The sequence below is a fragment of the Taurulus bubalis genome (genome assembly GCF_910589615.1).
Source record: "Taurulus bubalis genome assembly, chromosome: 8".
In the NCBI taxonomy this organism is placed as follows: domain Eukaryota; kingdom Metazoa; phylum Chordata; class Actinopteri; order Perciformes; family Cottidae; genus Taurulus; species Taurulus bubalis.
In genome coordinates this window covers 856542-875422 of record NC_136596.1, presented here as the reverse complement: position 1 = coordinate 875422, position 18881 = coordinate 856542, and the positions used below count along the sequence as shown (strand labels likewise).

The 18881-nt window shown below is 42.1% G+C and overlaps 1 protein-coding gene across 1 annotated transcript; it reads left to right on the top strand.

Annotated features, from left to right (window-relative positions):
- Positions 1-556: 556 nt before the first annotated feature.
- slc18a1 (solute carrier family 18 member A1) lies at positions 557-12257 on the top strand (the record flags this gene model as incomplete). The annotated part of the gene is made up of 17 exons (XM_079222079.1): positions 557-577; positions 1849-1947; positions 3408-3646; positions 4339-4463; positions 4982-5040; positions 5310-5393; positions 5532-5624; positions 6548-6637; positions 7156-7199; positions 8420-8480; positions 8778-8873; positions 8990-9068; positions 9238-9289; positions 10021-10084; positions 10158-10277; positions 10652-10785; positions 12147-12257. The coding sequence occupies exons 2-17, from the start codon at positions 1851-1853 to the stop codon at positions 12255-12257; spliced, it is 1548 nt and encodes a 515-aa protein (XP_079078205.1). The 5' UTR covers positions 557-577; positions 1849-1850.
- Between the last annotated feature and the right edge of the window lie 6624 nt (positions 12258-18881).

Below are 18881 nucleotides of genomic sequence, written 5' to 3'. Positions count from 1 at the left end.
ACACAACAAGTCCTAAAGAGCTGCATGAGAAGATGTTCGTGAGGATTTGGTCCGTCCATGACGTGGAGACTGTTTAATACATCAGATGCTCGTTACGTTGTGTTGGTTTGTGTTCATATGTGAAGAGACTTTATGTGTTCAGATAAACACACACACACACACACACACAGAGTAGCAGAGTAAACAGACCCGCTGATGTGTGTGTGATAAGATCTGAGCCTGCAGGTTGTTCCATGCTTCAATAAAAGGACAGCAGATGCTCACAATTACTGACACACACACACACACACACACACACACACACACACACACACACACACACACACACACACACACACACACACACACACAGGTCAGAGGGTGTATCATTTGCGTTGCTGGTGTGTAGTTGTGTGTGTGTGTGTGTCTGTCTCCATATTGTCTGTTTTTATCAGAATAAGAGAGGAAACATCCACCTCCTCTACTTGCCTCCTCCTCTCCTTGCCTCCTCCTCCTCTCCTTGTCTCCTTGCCCCCCCCAGGTCAGATATATAGTCGTCCGTCAGCTGGAGGAACCACAGAGAGCATCACTCGTCCAGGTAGGAGCCGCCTGACTGTCTTTTTACTTTATTCATTTCATCTTTTCCACATTTTTCATTTAAATATGCTTTGAAATAAATCGGTGATCAGATTTGAGTCCGTCAGGTTTTTAACGTGACTGAATTATTTCATGGCTCTAATGTTTGTTTTTACTTAAAGTTTTATTTCAGGAACTGTTTCTTTATATTGCAGCTTTTGTTTATGTCTTAGTTTGATGAGTTTTTCCTTTCAGCTTATTTTATAACATGTTGAGATGTATGATATTTATATTACTATTTCATATGTCTTATTATATTTTAAAGTTAGTTAATTATTTGATCAATTTGTTTCCCAGAGTTCAAATTGATTTTATTAAATCTTTCTATACTTCTTGTTTTATTGATTAAAATGTTTTGATCGGACTTCATTTTCCTTAATGTTGCCTTTCAGTCATTACGAATACAGCAGAGATCTTTTAATATTATTTGTGATGTTTATATAATATTTGATATATTTTAATGCTGTTTTCATGTGTTTATTTCTTCTGCATCTATATTTGTTGATGTATTGTTGAGTGTTCAGGATGAAATGATGATGTATTGATTACAAATCGCTCAACAAGTGACGGAGAGACGTGACTCATAATGAAATGTTTCAGAATATGGAACTGAAGAACGATCTTCAGACTTCATGATGTTCAAACTAAAGATTCAGAGGCAGAATTATTAATATATTTATTATTATTTCACATCAATTCTCCATCAAACAAGAGACGAGCGAAATGAACGGAGATAAGAGAATGAAAGCAGGTGTGTGTGTGTGTGTGTATGTGTGTGTGTGTGTGTATGTGTGTATTTGTGTGCATGTGTATGTGTGTGTGTATGTGTGTGTATGTGTGTGTATGTGTGTATGTGTGTATGTGTGTGTGTTTGTGTGTGTGTATGTGTGGGTATGTGTGTGTATGTGTGTGTGAGAGAGAGTTAACTGTGTTAGTGAGGGAGAGAGAGCCTCTAAACCAATCAGCAGTCAAAACAGAAGTCAGCTCATGTTAACGAGAAACATCTTTGTGACTCAACATCTGTTGATTAGCTATGTTAGCTTTGCATGCTAACTAAGAGGGTAAACTGTATCATGTATGTGTGTGTGTATGTTTGTTTGTGTGTGTGAGTGTGTCTGTGTATGTGTGTGTGTCTGTGTCTGTGTGTGTATGTGTGTGTGTGTGTGTGTGTGTGTGTGTATGTGTGTGTGTGTGTGTGTGTTTGTGTGTGTGTGTGTGTGTGTGTGTGTGTAGACATGGCGTGGCTCCATCAGAGTCGAGGTTCCCCCCGACTCGTCCTGGTGGTGGTGTGTGTCGCTCTGCTGCTCGACAACATGCTGCTCACTGTGGTCGGTGAGTACAAACAACAACAACAACAACAACAACAACACAGAACACTTCTCTGTTCAAACAGAATAAACAAGACGCTGTTCGAGCCGGCTAGTTAGCTAGCTAGTCGCTGAAGTTCCTGCCTCTGCTCCTCACGGCAGCTAACTAGCCAACCGCTAAACAAGTCAAAGAGGAATAATAAGTGTTAACTTTCAGATCAGTGTTTTATGAAAGCATGACATCATTAGCATGCTAGTAGCCCACTGTCCCCTAGCTAGCTGGCTGATTCCACCATGCTAACAGCGAGATATCTCTCTAATGGTTAGCCTGTAAGCCCAATGGGATGCTGGGGGTTGAACCTCTGCCTGTCAGACGAGGCTCTGGGTAAAGGGAGTGATGACGATGATGAAGATGACCAGAGCCTTGGCTGCTTTTTATCTGTGACGCAACTAAGAGACCTGGAGGTCAACGCTGTCGTCATCAATTAGACTCACACACACATACAGACACACACACACACAGACACACAGGCACACACACACAGACACAGACACACACACACACACACAAACACAACCTCCTGACCTTGAACTTTAAATCCGGCCGTCTCAGTTGTCTCGTTCGGTTTCTTCTCAGATTAAATATAATTTCTGCTCTGATGGGTTTAAAATGTTGTTGGTTCTTTAATCAATGTGTTTACCTCACAATCAATCAATCAATCAATCAGCTTCATTTGGATGTAAAAGAACCAAATAGAGACACTTACTAGAGACAGATACTGAGCTGACCTAACATGAGAATGAAGTGAAATAAATGAAGAATAAATTCATATTTATTCAGGTTTAAACAGAGAAATGTAACTTGTAGCATCAAAGTAATGTTTTGGTCATTAAATAACATAATTTAAAAATACAACAGTAAAATGTGACAAACAAACAAATATGAGTATGTTAAAAGAAGTGTGTTTGAGCTCAGTGGCTTCACTTGGAAGAAAAGTAGCAAATAATCCAAGATGGTGGATTTCTACATGTAGTTTAGATACATGTATTTATATATCATATTGTATATATATTTATATGTACTCTTTAATAATAAAAGGTTGTGCTCGATACATACGATCTTCCTCTAAAAATGCAAACGGTCGTTTTTCTTTTTTTTAAATTTCGAAGTCCGTGCGGTGCTGGAGAACAATTATGTTTTTGTTCTTTTACAGTTTCTATGTGAACGCCACAAAACTTGTTCAGTAATCAATAATGGAACGTTACACAGCCAAATGGTACCGGGTGTTATATTCCTGCTGTGGAAACTAAAGAGAAACACTTTGATTCAGTCGTGTTGCTGTAATACGTATTTCGGCCAGCGGGGGCAGTACTGAGCACACGGCTGCTGAGGAAGAAATCAAACACACATCCATTTCATATTTACATCATTCAGTTTCTGTTTATTACCTTTATTCAACCAATCGATCCGTCTTCCTCATCCAGTGCCGATCATCCCGACCTTCCTCTACGCCTTGGAGCATCCCAGTCCGAAGCCCCAGGCTGCCCAGCCCTCCCTCATCCCGCTCCCCAGCCGCGGGGCACCGATCCCGGGTGCTCCCACAGAGCGGAGCCCCCGCTCGACTCCGCTGGTGTCCCTGTTCGACAACTCGACCTTCAGACTGCAGGAGGTCCGGACTGACCCGACCCCGGACCCCCAGCTCAACGGGACCACCAATGCTTCGGTAGGTGCCGTTCACCCGACACCTGAGTGACACCCGAGTGACACCCGAGACCCGAGTGACACCCGAGTGACACCCGAGTGACACCTGAGTGACACCCGAGACCCGAGTGACACCCGAGTGAGTGACACCTGAGTGACATACAAGTGACACACAAGTGACACACAAGTGACACCCGAGTGACACCCGAGTGACAACCGAGTGGCACCCGAGACACAAGTGACACCCAAGTGACACCCGAGTGACACCCAAGTGACAACCGAGTGACACCCGAGTGACAACCGAGTGACACCCAAGACCCGAGTGACAGCCGAGTGACAACCGAGTGAGTGACACCTGAGTGACATACAAGTGATGCCCGAGTGACACCCGAGTGACACCCGAGTGACACCCGAGTGACAACCGAGTGACACCCGAGTGACACCCGAGTGAGTGACACTTGAGTGACATACAAGTGACACACAAGTGACACACAAGTGACACCCGAGTGACAACCGAGTGACAACCGAGTGGCACCCGAGACACAAGTGACACCCGAGTGACAACCGAGTGACACCCGAGTGACACCTGAGTGAGTGATACCTGAGTAACACCCAAGTGACACCCAAGTGACAACAAAGTGACACCCGAGTGACACCCGAGTGAGTGACACCTTTCTCCAGGTGAGTTCACACGTCCCTCTCTCTCTCCTGCAGGACTCCTCCTGTCTCCTGGATGGGGCGTTTCTGGAGGAGGAGAATGTGCGTGTGGGCTTGCTGTTTGCCTCTAAAGCGCTGGTCCAGCTGCTCATCAACCCCTTCGTGGGCCCGCTCACCAACAGGTATCCCATTGGCCCGCTCACCAACCTTATCCCATTGGCCCGTTCACCAACAGGTATCCCATTGGCCCACTCACCAACCTTATCCCACTGGCCCGTTCACCAACAGGTATCCCATTGGCCCGTTCACCAACAGGTATCCCATTGGCCCATTCACCAACAGGTATCCCATTGGCCCGCTCACCAACCTTATCCCATTGGCCCGCTCACCAACAGGTATCCCATTGGCCCGTTCACCAACAGGTATCCCATTGGCTCGTTCACCAACAGGTATCCCATTGGCCCGCTCACCAACAGGTATCCCATTGGCCCGTGAACTGGACACCCAAAATAGTCGATATCGGTCTCAGTGAACAACATCATCATGACATCATCTAGGACTTGTGTTCCGTTTATATTAACAACCTGCTACTGTCTGTTTCTGTCTGTCTCTCTCTCTCTGTTTCTGTCTGTCTGTCTCTCTCTGTTTCTGTCTGTCTGTCTGTCTCTCACTGTTTTTCTGTCTGTCTGTCTCTCTGCAGGATCGGGTATCACATCCCCATGTTTGCTGGTTTTTTCATCATGTTTGTGTCAACCATCAGTAAGTCACACACACACACACACACACACACACACACACACACACACACACACACACAGTGTGTTTTCCCTAAAGAGATGCCTAATTGTGTGTGTGTGTGTGTGTGTGTGTGTGTGTGTGTGTATATATATATATATATATATATATATATATATGTGTGTGTGTGTATATATATATATATATATATATATATATATATATATATATATATATATATATGTGTGTGTGTGTGTGTGTGTGTGTGTATATATATATGTGTGTGTGGTCAGTGTTTGCGTTCTCAGGGACGTACGCTCTGCTGTTCTTCGCTCGCTCTCTTCAGGGGATCGGCTCGTCCTTCTCGTCGGTTGCAGGTAAACACTCTGAAACATCAAACATCAGAACACACCAACCGCTTAAAACTGACTGTGTGTGTGTGTGTGTGTGTGTGTGTGTGTGTGTGTGTGTGTGTGTGTGTGTGTGTGTGTGTGTGTGTGTGTGTGTGTGTGTAGGGCTGGGTATGTTGGCCAGTGTGTACACAGATGATGAGGAGCGAGGCGTCGCTATGGGCATGGCACTGGGAGGACTGGCTATGGGAGTCCTGAGTGAGAAACACACACATTCCTATACCTCTGTCTTTGTGAGGACCACACAACATGAAGCCCCTTACTCAAACCCTCATCCAAACCTAAACCTAAACCAACACCAATACTTACCTTCACGAACATTTCCGCCAACATGGCGAAGACAGTTTGTGGAGTATGGGGTTGGAGTCGGGGTCCTGGTGGTCAGAGGGGCGGAGATGCTTTAAAGAAAGACACTGGATCAACAAATTAGGCACGCTCTTCCCCTTTGGCCTTAACCAGCACTGATCATCTTACCTGTATAGATTTTCTTTGGACACACCTGTAGGGACAAAAAAACAAAAAGAGTTTGATTCTCTCAAATAAAATGAAATATCTTAGAAACCTGGGAGAAAACACCATGTTCCTTTATTATAAAGATATTTGTGAGCCAGTGCACCCTAAAAAGCCAGTCTCTGTTTTCCCCTGCACTAAACCTAAACCAGGTTCTAACCTGGACCTTAAAGCCAAGCCTAGTACCTTTATTGCAGTATTTCTCCACTGTATTAGTACCTTTACTGCAGTATTTCTGTGTATTAGTACCTTCACTGCTGTGCATTGCCGTGTATTAGTACCTCCACTGCAGTATTTCCGTGTATTAGTACCTTCACTGCAGTATTTCCGTGTATTAGTACCTTCACTGCAGTATTTCTGTGTATAAGTACCTTCACTGCAGTGCATTGCTGTGTATTAGTACCTCCACTGCAGTATTCCGTGTATTAGTACCTCCACTGCAGTATTTCCGTGTATTAGTACCTTCACTGCAGTATTTCTGTGTATAAGTACCTTCACTGCAGTGCATTGCTGTGTATTAGTACCTCCACTGCAGTACATTGCTGTGTATTAGTACCTCCACTGCAGTATTCCGTGTATTAGTACCTCCACTCTGTCCTGCTGCGTTGCAGTCGGCGCCCCCTTTGGCAGCGTGATGTACGAGTTCGTGGGGAAGCGAGCTCCCTTCCTCATCCTGGCGCTGCTGGCGCTGTTCGATGGAGGTAAGAAACACAACCCGCTGAGGCTCATGGGACATGTAGTTTAAACGGCAACAATAACCATGGACTGGACAAAGTGCAAGCAGCGAACTGAATCTACGTGATATCGATGACCGAGATTTGAACCTTTTTTGTTCTTAGTTGTAAGAATTTATGAACAATTAAATGAAATGAAAAAAATGAAAAAGTAACATTAATAATCACAATAAAAGAAGAAACAAAAAGTTATAATTATTTTGCTGACAGATCAGAATAAATTCTAACTACCGACATTTATTATTTATTACAGACTCAAATAACATTTAATTTATATTTAAAAACAACTCAAAAGAATGAACACCTTTCTCTTTATGGAGATGACAAGATAAGTGATCATATTATTATTAATACATATAATGCTGTTGTTATTAATAATATAATAATAATAATAATAATAATAATATTTGTATTATTATATTAGGTTTACATAGTAATTGTTGACACGTTGCTCATCAGGGATTTGAACCTTTTGTGTGTTGCAGCGTTACAGATGTTCATCCTGCAGCCTTCAAAGATCTCTCCTGGGGTGAGTCCACGGGCCAGAACCAGGACCACCGCTCTGGTTCTGGTCTGGTTCATGGTCTGGTTCTGGTTCATGTTCTGGTTCTGGTTCATGTTCTGGTTCTGGTTCATGGTCTGGTTCATGTTCTGGTTCTGGTTCATGGTCTGGTTCATGTTCTGGTTCATGTTCTGGTTCTGGTTCATGTTCTGGTTCATGTTCTGGTTCTGGTTCATGTTCTGGTTCATCTTCTGGTTCTGGTTCATGGTCTGGTTCATGGTCTGGTTCATGTTCTGGTTCATCTTCTGGTTCTGGTTCATGGTCTGGTTCATGTTCTGGTTCATGTTCTGGTTCTGGTTCATGGTCTGGTTCATGTTCTGGTTCATGTTCTGGTTCTGGTTCATGTTCTGGTTCTGGTTCATGGTCTGGTTCATGTTCTGGTTTATGGTCTGGTTCTGGTTCAGGTTCTGGTTCATGTTCTGGTTCTGGTTCATGGTCTGGTTCATGTTCTGGTTCTGGTTCATGTTCTGGTTCATGTTCTGGTTTATGGTCTGGTTCTGGTTCAGGTTCTGGTTCATGTTCTGGTTCTGGTTCATGGTCTGGTTCATGTTCTGGTTCATCTTCTGGTTCTGGTTCATGGTCTGGTTCATGTTCTGGTTCATGTTCTGGTTCTGGTTCATGGTCTGGTTCATGGTCTGGTTCATGTTCTGGTTCATGTTCTGGTTCTGGTTCATGGTCTGGTTCATGTTCTGGTTCATGTTCTGGTTCTGGTTCATGGTCTGGTTCATGTTCTGGTTCATGTTCTGGTTCTGGTTCATGTTCTGGTTCATGTTCTGGTTCTGGTTCATGTTCTGGTTCTGGTTCATGGTCTGGTTCATGTTCTGGTTCATGGTCTGGTTCTGGTTCATGTTCTGGTTCATGTTCTGATTCTGGTTCATGTTCTGGTTCATATTCTGGTTCTGGTCTGGTTCTGGTTCTGGTTCATGTTCTGGTTCATGTTCTGGTTCTGGTTCATGGTCTGGTTCTGGTCTGGTTCTGGTTCTGGTTCATGGTCTGGTTCTGGTTCATGTTCTGGTTCTGGTTCATGTTCTGGTTTTGGTTCTGGTCCATGTTCATGTTCTGGTTCATGTTGTGGTTCTGGTTCTGGTTCATGTTCTGGTTCTGGTTCATGTTCTGGTCTGGTTCTGGTTCTGGTTCATGTTCTGGTTCTGGTCTGGACCAGAGTGATCAGCCTCAGTGTGTTTCAGAGTGTGGAGGGGACGCCGTTGCTGACGCTGTTAAAGGATCCGTACATCCTCATTAGTGCAGGTAAGAGACTGAAGTCTGTCTGTCTGTCTCTCTGACTGTCTGTCTGACTGTCTGTCTGTCTGACTGTCTGTCTGACTGTCTGTCTGTCTGTCTGACTGTCTGTCTCTCTGACTGTCTGTCTGACTGTCTGTCTGTCTGTCTGACTGTCTGTCTGTCTGACTGTCTGTCTGTCTGACTGTCTGTCTGACTGTCTCTCTGACTGTCTGTCTGTCTGTCTGACTGTCTGTCTGTCTGACTGTCTGTCTGTCTGACTGTCTGTCTGACTGTCTCTCTGACTGTCTGTCTGTCTGTCTGCAGGTTCTCTTTGTTTTGCAAACATGGGTGTTGCCATCCTGGAGCCGACTCTGCCCATCTGGATGATGCAGACCATGTGCTCCCCGAAATGGCAACTTGGTACGATCCACTCTGTCCTCGAACACTTCTTTCCTTCCTTCCTTCCTTCCTTCTTTCCTTCCTTCCTTCCTCCCTTCCTTCCTTCCTTCCTTCCTCCTAACAGGTGTGTGTTGCAGGTATGGCCTTCCTCCCCGCCAGTATCTCCTACCTGATAGGAACCAACCTGTTCGGTATTCTGGCCAACAAGATGGGACGGTCAGTGTGTGTCTGTGAGTGTGATTGTGTGTGTGATTGTGATTGTCTCTGAGTGTGTGTGTGTGTGTGTGTGTGATTGTGTGTGTGAGTGTTATTGTGAGTGTGACTTTTCTCAAAAGTCACAGACAGACAGACAGACAGGTGGCTGATGGGTCTTTCTTGTGTCCAGGTGGCTCTGCTCCATGTTAGGAATGTTTATCATTGGCATCAGTCTGCTGTGTGTAAGTAAACATTCATTAATCATTCATTGAACCATGATGCTGAACATATCATTCAACTTGGTGTGTGTGTCTCTGTGTGTGTGTCTCTGTGTGTGTGTATCTCTGTGTGTGTCTGTGTGTGTGTCTCTCTGTGTGTGTCTGTGTGTGTCTATGTGTGTGTGTCTCTGTGTGTGTGTGTGTGTCTGTGTGTGTGTCTATGTGTGTGTATCTGTGTGTGTGTGTGTGTCTGTGTGTGTCTGTGTGTGTGTCTCTGTGTGTGTGTGTGTGTGTGTGTGTCTCTGTGTGTGTGTCTGTGTGTGTGTGTGTGTCTCTGTGTGTGTGTGTGTGTGTGTGTGTCTGTGTGTGTCTATGTGTGTGTGTCTCTGTGTGTGTGTGTGTGTCTGTGTGTGTGTCTATGTGTGTGTATCTGTGTGTGTGTGTGTGTCTGTGTGTCTCTGTGTGTGTGTCTCTCTGTGTGTGTCTGTGTGTGTCTATGTGTGTGTGTCTCTGTGTGTGTGTGTGTGTCTGTGTGTGTGTCTATGTGTGTGTATCTGTGTGTGTGTGTGTGTCTGTGTGTGTCTGTGTGTGTGTCTCTGTGTGTGTGTGTGTGTGTGTGTCTCTGTGTGTGTGTCTGTGTGTGTGTGTGTGTCTCTGTGTGTGTGTGTGTGTGTGTGTCTCTGTGTGTGTGTGTGTCTCTGTGTGTGTGTCTGTGTGTGTGTGTGTGTCTCTGTGTGTGTGTGTGTGTGTGTCAGGTTCCATTCGCCACCAGTATCTACGGTCTGATTGGTCCAAATGGAGGCCTGGGCTTCGCTATAGGTGAATATCATGTCATTCCCTCACGTGTGGAGCTTCATGGTCCAGAGTTTCATGTGTCATGATGCCGCTTCAGGGATGGTGGACTCCTCCATGATGGCCATCATGGGTTACCTGGTGGACATCCGCCACGCCTCCGTCTACGGCAGCGTGTACGCCATCGCAGACGTAGCGCTGTGTTTGGGGTTCGCTATCGGTAACACACACACACACACGCACACACACACGCATGTTTTCTGAGGGGAGTCTGGTTTGATCTGTGCTAGGCTAAGCTAACATTGTAGCGCTAGACGTAAATATATCAGCGTGGTTATTGTTTGTACCACGAGGTTTATTATACACATGTTTTTACATATAGTTTCATGTGGTCCATAAACTAACATGAGGTATTACTAATTCTAATATTTCTAATATGATATTATCTGATGAAGCAGAAACGATCAGAAATCTCAACGCTGAGGTTCAACGGCATCACACAGACTTATCGCTCCGGTTAAAATATTTTTCCCGAGGTTCGCGTCCTTTGTGTTTGTTGTGAACGCGACACGAGACCAAGGTCTTCTGTTCCAGGTCCGTCCACCGGGGGCGCTCTGGTCCAGGCAGTGGGCTTCCCATGTCTCATGGTGTTCATCGGGGTGATCAACATCCTGTACGCGCCGCTCTGCTTCCTGCTGCGCAACCCCGCCGTCAGAGAGGAGAAGATGGTAAATACACAGTTATACCAACCACAGGAAACCTCGCACTGCATTCTCTCTCCTGACCACCAGGGGGCAACTCCTCTGGTTGTATAGAAGTCTATGCTTCATGTGTTGAAGCTGCATTCTCTCTCCTGACCACGGATTGACAGGGGATGCTTTAGGGCGGGGCTACAGGGTGATTGACAGGGGATGCTTTAGGGCGTGGCTACAGGGTGATTGACAGGGGATGCTTTAGGGCGTGGCTACAGGGTGATTGACAGGTGATTGTTTAGGGCGGGCTACAGGGTGATTGACAGGCGATGCTTTAGGGCGGGGCTACAGGGTGATTGACAGGCGATGCTTTAGGGCGGGGCTACAGGCTGATTGACAGGCGATGCTTTAGGGCGGGGCTACAGGGTGATTGACAGGCGATGCTTTAGGGCGGGGCTACAGGCTGATTGACAGGCGATGCTTTAGGGCAGGGCTACAGGGTGATTGACAGGCGATGCTTTAGGGCGGGGCTACAGGGTGATTGACAGGCGATGCTTTAGGGCGGGGCTACAGGGTGATTGACAGGCGATGCTTTAGGGCAGGGCTACAGGGTGATTGACAGGCGATGCTTTAAGGCGGGGCTACAGGGTGATTGACAGGCGATGCTTTAGGGCAGGGCTACAGGGTGATTGACAGGCGATGCTTTAGAGCGGGGCTACAGGGTGATTGACAGGCGATGCTTTAGGGCGGGGCTACAGGGTGATTGACAGGCGATGCTTTAGGGCGGGGCTACAGGGTGATTGACAGGCAATGCTTTAGGGCAGGGCTACAGGGTGATTGACAGGCGCTGCTTTAGGGCGGGGCTACAGGGTGATTGACAGGCGATGCTTTAGGGCGGGGCTACAGGGTGATTGACAGGCGATGCTTTAGGGCGGGGCTACAGGGTGATTGACAGGCGATGCTTTAGGGCGGGGCTACAGGGTGATTGACAGTATCGTCCCTCAGAGACTCTTCAGCATCGTCGTCGTTGTTGAAACTAAAGAACGGAGATGACGCCACAGATGGAAACTAGTTTGATCCAAAACAGACGCAGCGTTTCATGTGGCAGCATCCTGAACGGATTCCCCAAAACACACACACACACGGCAGGTCCTGACACAGCAGTAGGAAGTGTGTGTGTGTGAAGTCATTACACAGTGATTAGACTGATCACAGATCAGAAGCTGCTGCCTCAAAGCTGCAGAGGAAACATTTCTACTTAATAAGCTCTCAATTACACACAGATTACAGACGCAAAGCCAGGTTTATTGATCAACGTGTGTGTGTGTGTGTGTGTGTGTGTGTGTGTGTGTGTGTGTGTGTGTGTGTGTGTGTGTGTGTGTGTGTGTGTGTGGCAGGCGATCATCGACCAGGAGTGTGTGATGCACAGGAAGAGCTACAACACACAGAAGGAGAGCCGGGATTTTCCTCTGAGCGACTACAGCGAAGAAGAGGAGACTGAGGAGTGACACACACACACACACACACACACACACACACACACCTTTTACCTTCATCGTCACACTTCCTGTTGTCACACGGAGCACTTCTTAAAGGGACAGTGTCGATATATAAACCCTTATCACCTTCTATATTTCTACACACAATAACACACAATATAATTGATTATTGATGATCGTGCTTCACACAGTTGGGGTTCAGTGAGAAATGTGTTCATGTGTGCACGTTTACAGATTTATAATGTGAATAAGTTTATGCAAAATCCCCTTAAAGACCGTTCACTAAGTCCCGCCCCCCTTGGTTTCTGTTGCTACGCATTGTGTTCTCGGTCGTAACGTTAACAAAATGAAAGTCCCAGATTTACCAACAAAACTCTTTGAATCTTTTCTGAAATGAATGAATCCCACATTTTAACAGAATGAACGCTTGTTTACGCCCGCTACCGTTCTGTGATTATTATTGTTAATATCATCATTATTATTAGTAGTATTACTATTATTTTTACTATTACTATTATTAGTACTACTATTATTATTTGTATTATTACTTCTGTTATAATTTGTATTTGTATTATTATTATTATTATTATTATTATTATTATTATTATTATTATTATTATTATTATTATTATCACGAAACCAGAGCAGAAGAAAAGGGTGCAATGAAACTAAAAAAATAAAAAGCTGAAACGGTGAAAATCGATGTTGAAAACTTGATTTCCATATTTGTTTATATTGTTCAGTTGGTCACATGATGCTTCACGTCATTTATTCAGCTCAAAACATTTTAGGGATAATTCAAGATTTAAAAAACTGTCAAACAATAACATAAAAAACGTTGGATTTAAACGCACCCAGCGAGTCCTGGAGCTCAGACAGGAAGTAAACAATGATGTTTAAACTCTGAGCTCTTGTGTTTAGTTTTTTAGACGAGTGAATTCTAATAATATATAGCAAAATAAGTATAGTATATAAATAGTATATATATGTATACATGTGAAACTGAACCCAAGTCTGTATCTGACCATTAAAACATGTTGTAACCTGGACGACGCCTGTGTGTGTGTTTGTGTGTGTGTGTGTGTGTGTGTGTGTGTGTGTGTGTGTGTGCTCACATTCTTCTTATCTGCTCTTTAATTTCCTGGCGGTTCGTTTCTTCGTCAAAGAAAGTGACGACAGGACGGACTGAAGCTCCGTCAGATGGAAACTAAACAGGAAGTGGATGAAAAGCTCACAGAGTAAACAGGAAGTGGATGAAAAGCTCACAGAGACTCAGGTTTTCCACAAAGACGGATATCATTAGCATTAGCTCTGATACCAGAGAACAATGGAAACCTTGTTCCACAAGAATAGTCTCCAGTCGATCAGCTGACCTCTGTCTTTAGGCTGAAGAAGAAGAAGATCAGCTCAGTTTTAATTCATGTTTATACACAAGTTTATATATATATATATATATATATATATATATATATATATATATATATATATATATATATATATGTTTATATCTGTTTATATATGTGTTTATATGTATTTATATTAATAATATTTCAAACTTATAAGATGCTTTACAATGTGGACAAGAGACAGAGACAAACAACACAAACAAACAAAACATTTATAGGTATTTATATATGTTTATATATATATGTCTATGTGTCTATATGTATGTTTACATGTGTTTATATATGTGTTTATACATGTTTATATGTGTATATATATGTGTTTATATGTGTTATTAGCTCATTAGCTCATCTTAAACCATGAGCTAACTTTAATATTAGCTCATCTTAAACCCTGAGCTAACTTTAATATTAGCTCATCTTAAACCCTGAGCTAACTTTAATATTAGCTTATCTTAAACCACGAGCCAACTTTAATATTAGCTCATATTTAACCCTGAGCTAACTTTAATATTAGCTCATCTTAAACCATGAGCTATCTTTAATATTAGCTCATCTTAAACCGTGAGCTAACTTTAATATTAGCTCATCTTAAACCATGAGCTATCTTTAATATTAGCTCATCTTAAACCATGAGCTAACTTTAATATAATCTCATCTTAAACCCTGACCTAACTTTAATATGAGCTCATCTTAAACCATGAGCTTACTTTATTATTAGCTCATCTTAAACCCTGAGCTAGCTATAATATTAGCTCATCTTAAACCACGAGCTAGCTTTAATATTAGCTCATCTTAAACCACGAGCTAGCTTTAATATTAGCTCATCTTAAACCACGAGCTAGCTTTAATATTAGCTCATCTTAAACCACGAGCTAGCTTTAATATTAGCTCATCTTAAACCACGAGCTAGCTTTAATATTAGCTCATCTTAAACCATGAGCTAACTTTAATATTAGCTCACCTTAAACCATGAGCTAACTTTAATATTAGCTCATCTTAAACCATGAGCTAACTTTAATATTAGCTCATCTTAAACCCTGAGCTAACTTTAACATTAGCTCATCTTAAACCCTGAGCTAACTTTAACATTAGCTCATCTTAAACCCTGAGCTAACTTTAATATTAGCTCATCTTTAACCCTGAGCTAACTTTAATATTAGCTCATCTTAAACCCTGAGCTAACTTTAATATTAGCTCATCTTAAACCATGAGCTAACTTTAATATTAGCTCATCTTTAACCCTGAGCTAACTTTAATATTAGCTCATCTTAAACCCTGAGCGAACTTTAATATTAGCATGATGGGAGGAGCTACCATGATGAACAATTAATCTACATCTGTACTACTTTGCACTATTTTTGACTACTGTTGTCTTTAATGTCTTTTTCATATTTATCTTGTTTATTGTGTATTGTGTATCTACATTAGCATGAAGAGTAACGTTTAACCGGAGGCAAATTCCATGTGTGTATGAACACGCATGGCCGATTCTGATTCTGATGTGTGTGTGTGTGTGTGTGTGTGTGTGTGTGTGTGTGTGTGTGTGTGTGGTTAATCGTGATAATTACACCCTCTGACAGCAGCTTCAAAACATTTCCTCTGGCTTTGAAATATGAATAAACACAGAAGCTAATATGTGTGTGTGTGAGAGTGTGTGTGTGAGTGTGTGTGTGTGTGTGTGAGTGTGTGTGTGTGAGTGTGTGTGAGTGTGAGTGTGTGTGTGTGTGTGAGTGTGAGTGTGTGTGTGTGTGTGAGTGTGTGTGTGTGTGTGTGAGTGTGTGTGTGAGTGTGTGTGAGAGTGTGTGTGTGTGTGTGTGTGTGAGTGTGTGTGTGAGTGTGTGTGTGTGTGAGTGTGTGTGTGTGTGTGAGTGTGTGTGTGAGTGTGTGTGTGTGTGTGTGTGTGTTTTTCTATCCCGGTGGGGACCAACACCTGACATATCACTCACCCCGTGGGGACCGATTTTCCCCGTGGGGACCGACCCCCGGTCCCCACGGGCACGAGCATTGCAATCAATAGGAAACAGCCTGCTGATATGCCTGGTGCTTTTATTTTGAAGAAAAAAAAATGGACCCCACGGGGTTGATTTTCCCTACTTTGTGTGTGACCTAGTGGTCATAGGGGGTATTGCGGTGTGTGTCGTTGCACGGTGGGGACCGTTTCCTGACAAAGTGTGTGAAAGTGTGTAAGTGTGTATATCCAATAAACTTCATATTTCATAGATATTATTACAGTTTGAGCACTTTAATGTAATCAGACTTTCATGCTATCGATTAAGTTTTCATGAAATCCATGACTAAACCCATTTAATCAATGAACTTCCTTTCAAAACAGTTTTATTCTTAACCTTTTAAGCCTGTTTCGAAAAAAAAGTCTCTTTTTATAAAACTTAAACTTAATTATCTCCACAACCACAATGTTTATGAACTTAAAAAAAGTTACTGTAAATTAAAGTAACTGTTAAGTGTAAGAACTCTGTGAACTTGCTGCGGCGACCGTAACGTTTCACTAAACTCGTGATAAGTACCCCTTACAAAGTCAGATTTCACTAACAAACACATCCACGTGACCGGAAGGCTTGTGGGAGTCTAACAAAGCAATAATAATAATTATAAACCCCCCTATTAGTACCTGTAAAGTCACAAAACGTTGTTTTTCTTCTTCTCTCTGTCTCACGTAACTGCTTTCTGTGCCTTTCGTGTACCGCCCATATTTCTAAACACGTCATACAGCAATGTTTTCCCAAAATAAAAAAGAGTTTTGATTGAAAATCCGTCGCAACACCCCTAAGCTTCGTTTTATTGTGATTCTTTAGGTCCTAATCTTACCCAAAAGGTGTCGTATTAGTACGTGGGATGTTGGTAAGGGCCTGAACCATACAGTTTGTACAAGTCGGCAACCGCTGCAAAAGACATTTTTGGGAAATCTTGCTTAGATCATGCTGGATATTCCTAGTTATGATCAAAATATGTTATAAAAGTGATAAAGAATTATATAAAGTAACACAATTAATATAACCCATTTGGGGTTCATACGACTACTTTAACACGGGGAACAAGAGGCACAGATCTACGGAGAAACTGATGATCATTTTTTGTAGACCTAAAGTATTCTTAATGAATAACTATATTAGTATAAACTATCAACAAACCATGAACATGCTTATTGACTAGATTATTTTTTTATTTTATTATAATTGATAGATAATTATGTATATGTAAGGAGCTCCAAGTGTTTAAAGTTGAGACTTCTGAGGGAAAAAAGGGCCTGAAAGAGGACAGCCATAGTATACAGAACCCAGAAAGATATACAAAAGTTCCCCAGTACTTAAACTGAGACTATAGGTTTGCTGGTTATGATATTCATACAAATAGTAGTGACAAGTAAGTCGATATTCTGATATTCATAAAAACTGAGACTATAAGTAAGCAGTGGTCTGACATTAAAAACAAAAACCATAGGGCTGTAAGTTAGCCGGTGTTCTGATATCATACAAACTATAGAGCTGTATGTTAGCCAGTGTTCTGATACTTATACAAACTGAGAATATAGTGAGCTGGTGTTCTGATATTCATACAAAAGGAGGTCAGCAGATGTTTTGATAGTCATAAAAACTGAGGCCATGTAAAAGCAGGCTTGTTAGCCGTAGTTCTGATATTTATACTAAAATCCATCTCTAAGTTAGCCAGTCCTCTGACGTTTAATACAAACCAAGACTGTAAATTAGCTGGTTTTCTGATGTTAAAACAAACCATGGCTATAAGTTAGCTGGTGTTCTGATATAAACACAGACCATAGCTATATGTTAGCTGGTATTCTGATATTAACACAGGCCATGGCTGTAAATTAGCTGGTGTTCTCATATTCACACAGGCCATTGCTGTAAGTTAGCTGGTGTTCTGATATCATATAAACTATAGAGCTGTATGTTAGCCAGTGTTCTGATATTTATACAAACTGAGAATATAGTTAGCTGTTGTTCTGATATTTATACAAACCAAGGCTGTAAGTCAGCAGCTGTTTTGATAGTCATACAAACTGAGGCCATGTAAAAGCAGGCTTGTTAGACGCAGTTCTGATATTTAAACAAAAATCCATCTCGAAATCACGTTTAATACAAACCAAGACTGTAAGTTAGCTGGTTTTCTGATATTAACACAGACCATGCCTGTAAGTTAGCTAGTGTTCTGACATTTACACAAACCATGGCTATAAGCCCACTACTGTACTAAGCTAGCCTGTTCAGAATTTATTCAACTGCCTTTGGAACTATACCAGTTCAAGTAGTCATGTTCACTACTTATATGACCTATAACTTGTAGTAATAACTACAACTTCATACAATTGTCATAATTGTTGTGTGTATGCAAATTTGATTCATTCAGATGCCTTACTTTTTGCATGACGTAAGCACACATTTAAGCGGTCACGGAGTTTCAGCTTTTTGCCGTCAGTAGGAACATGCGTTATGAAATGTAAAAATAATATTAATTATAAACGCGAGCATTGAGTACTAAACTATTAATACAGCACACTACGATAGTCAACTTACTATGCTTTTTGTGTAGTTTGTAGCATCAGCACAATTTATTAATTTAGAATTAAGGATATAAAAAACATATTAACATATTTTTGAATATGGATTGGAAAGATAAATATAATAACTACACACTATTTAGCAGTAGTAAAGCATGAGTAAACACTTAATTCATTATTCAAAAAGCATCGTTCCAACACTTATTAGTAACTCATTAGTATGCAATAGTATGTAAACCGTTATTAAACATATTAACATACATTTTCTTTTGAAGCACTGATGTTTTCGTGACACATGAATTAGGCAATGCAATGATAATATTTCTGCACTGACTCAAAGAAGTGAGGTATGAACAAACCTTTCCTGACATTTGCGGTCCCCATTGGACCTATCCCCAAACAGCCGTGTCACGGAGTTTCAATTGCTCACTGTCAGTAGGAACATGCGTTATGAAATGTAAAAATAATATGAATTATAAACGCGAGCATTCAATACTAAACTATTAATACAGCACACTATGATGGTCAACTTACTGTGCTTTTTGTGTAGTTTGGAGCATCAACACAACTTTGTAAAATGTATTTAGAATTAAGGATATTAAAAAGATATTAATATATTTTTTCTTTTGAAGCACTGATATTTTCGTGACACACGAATTAAGCAGTGCAATGATAATATTTCTGCACTGACTC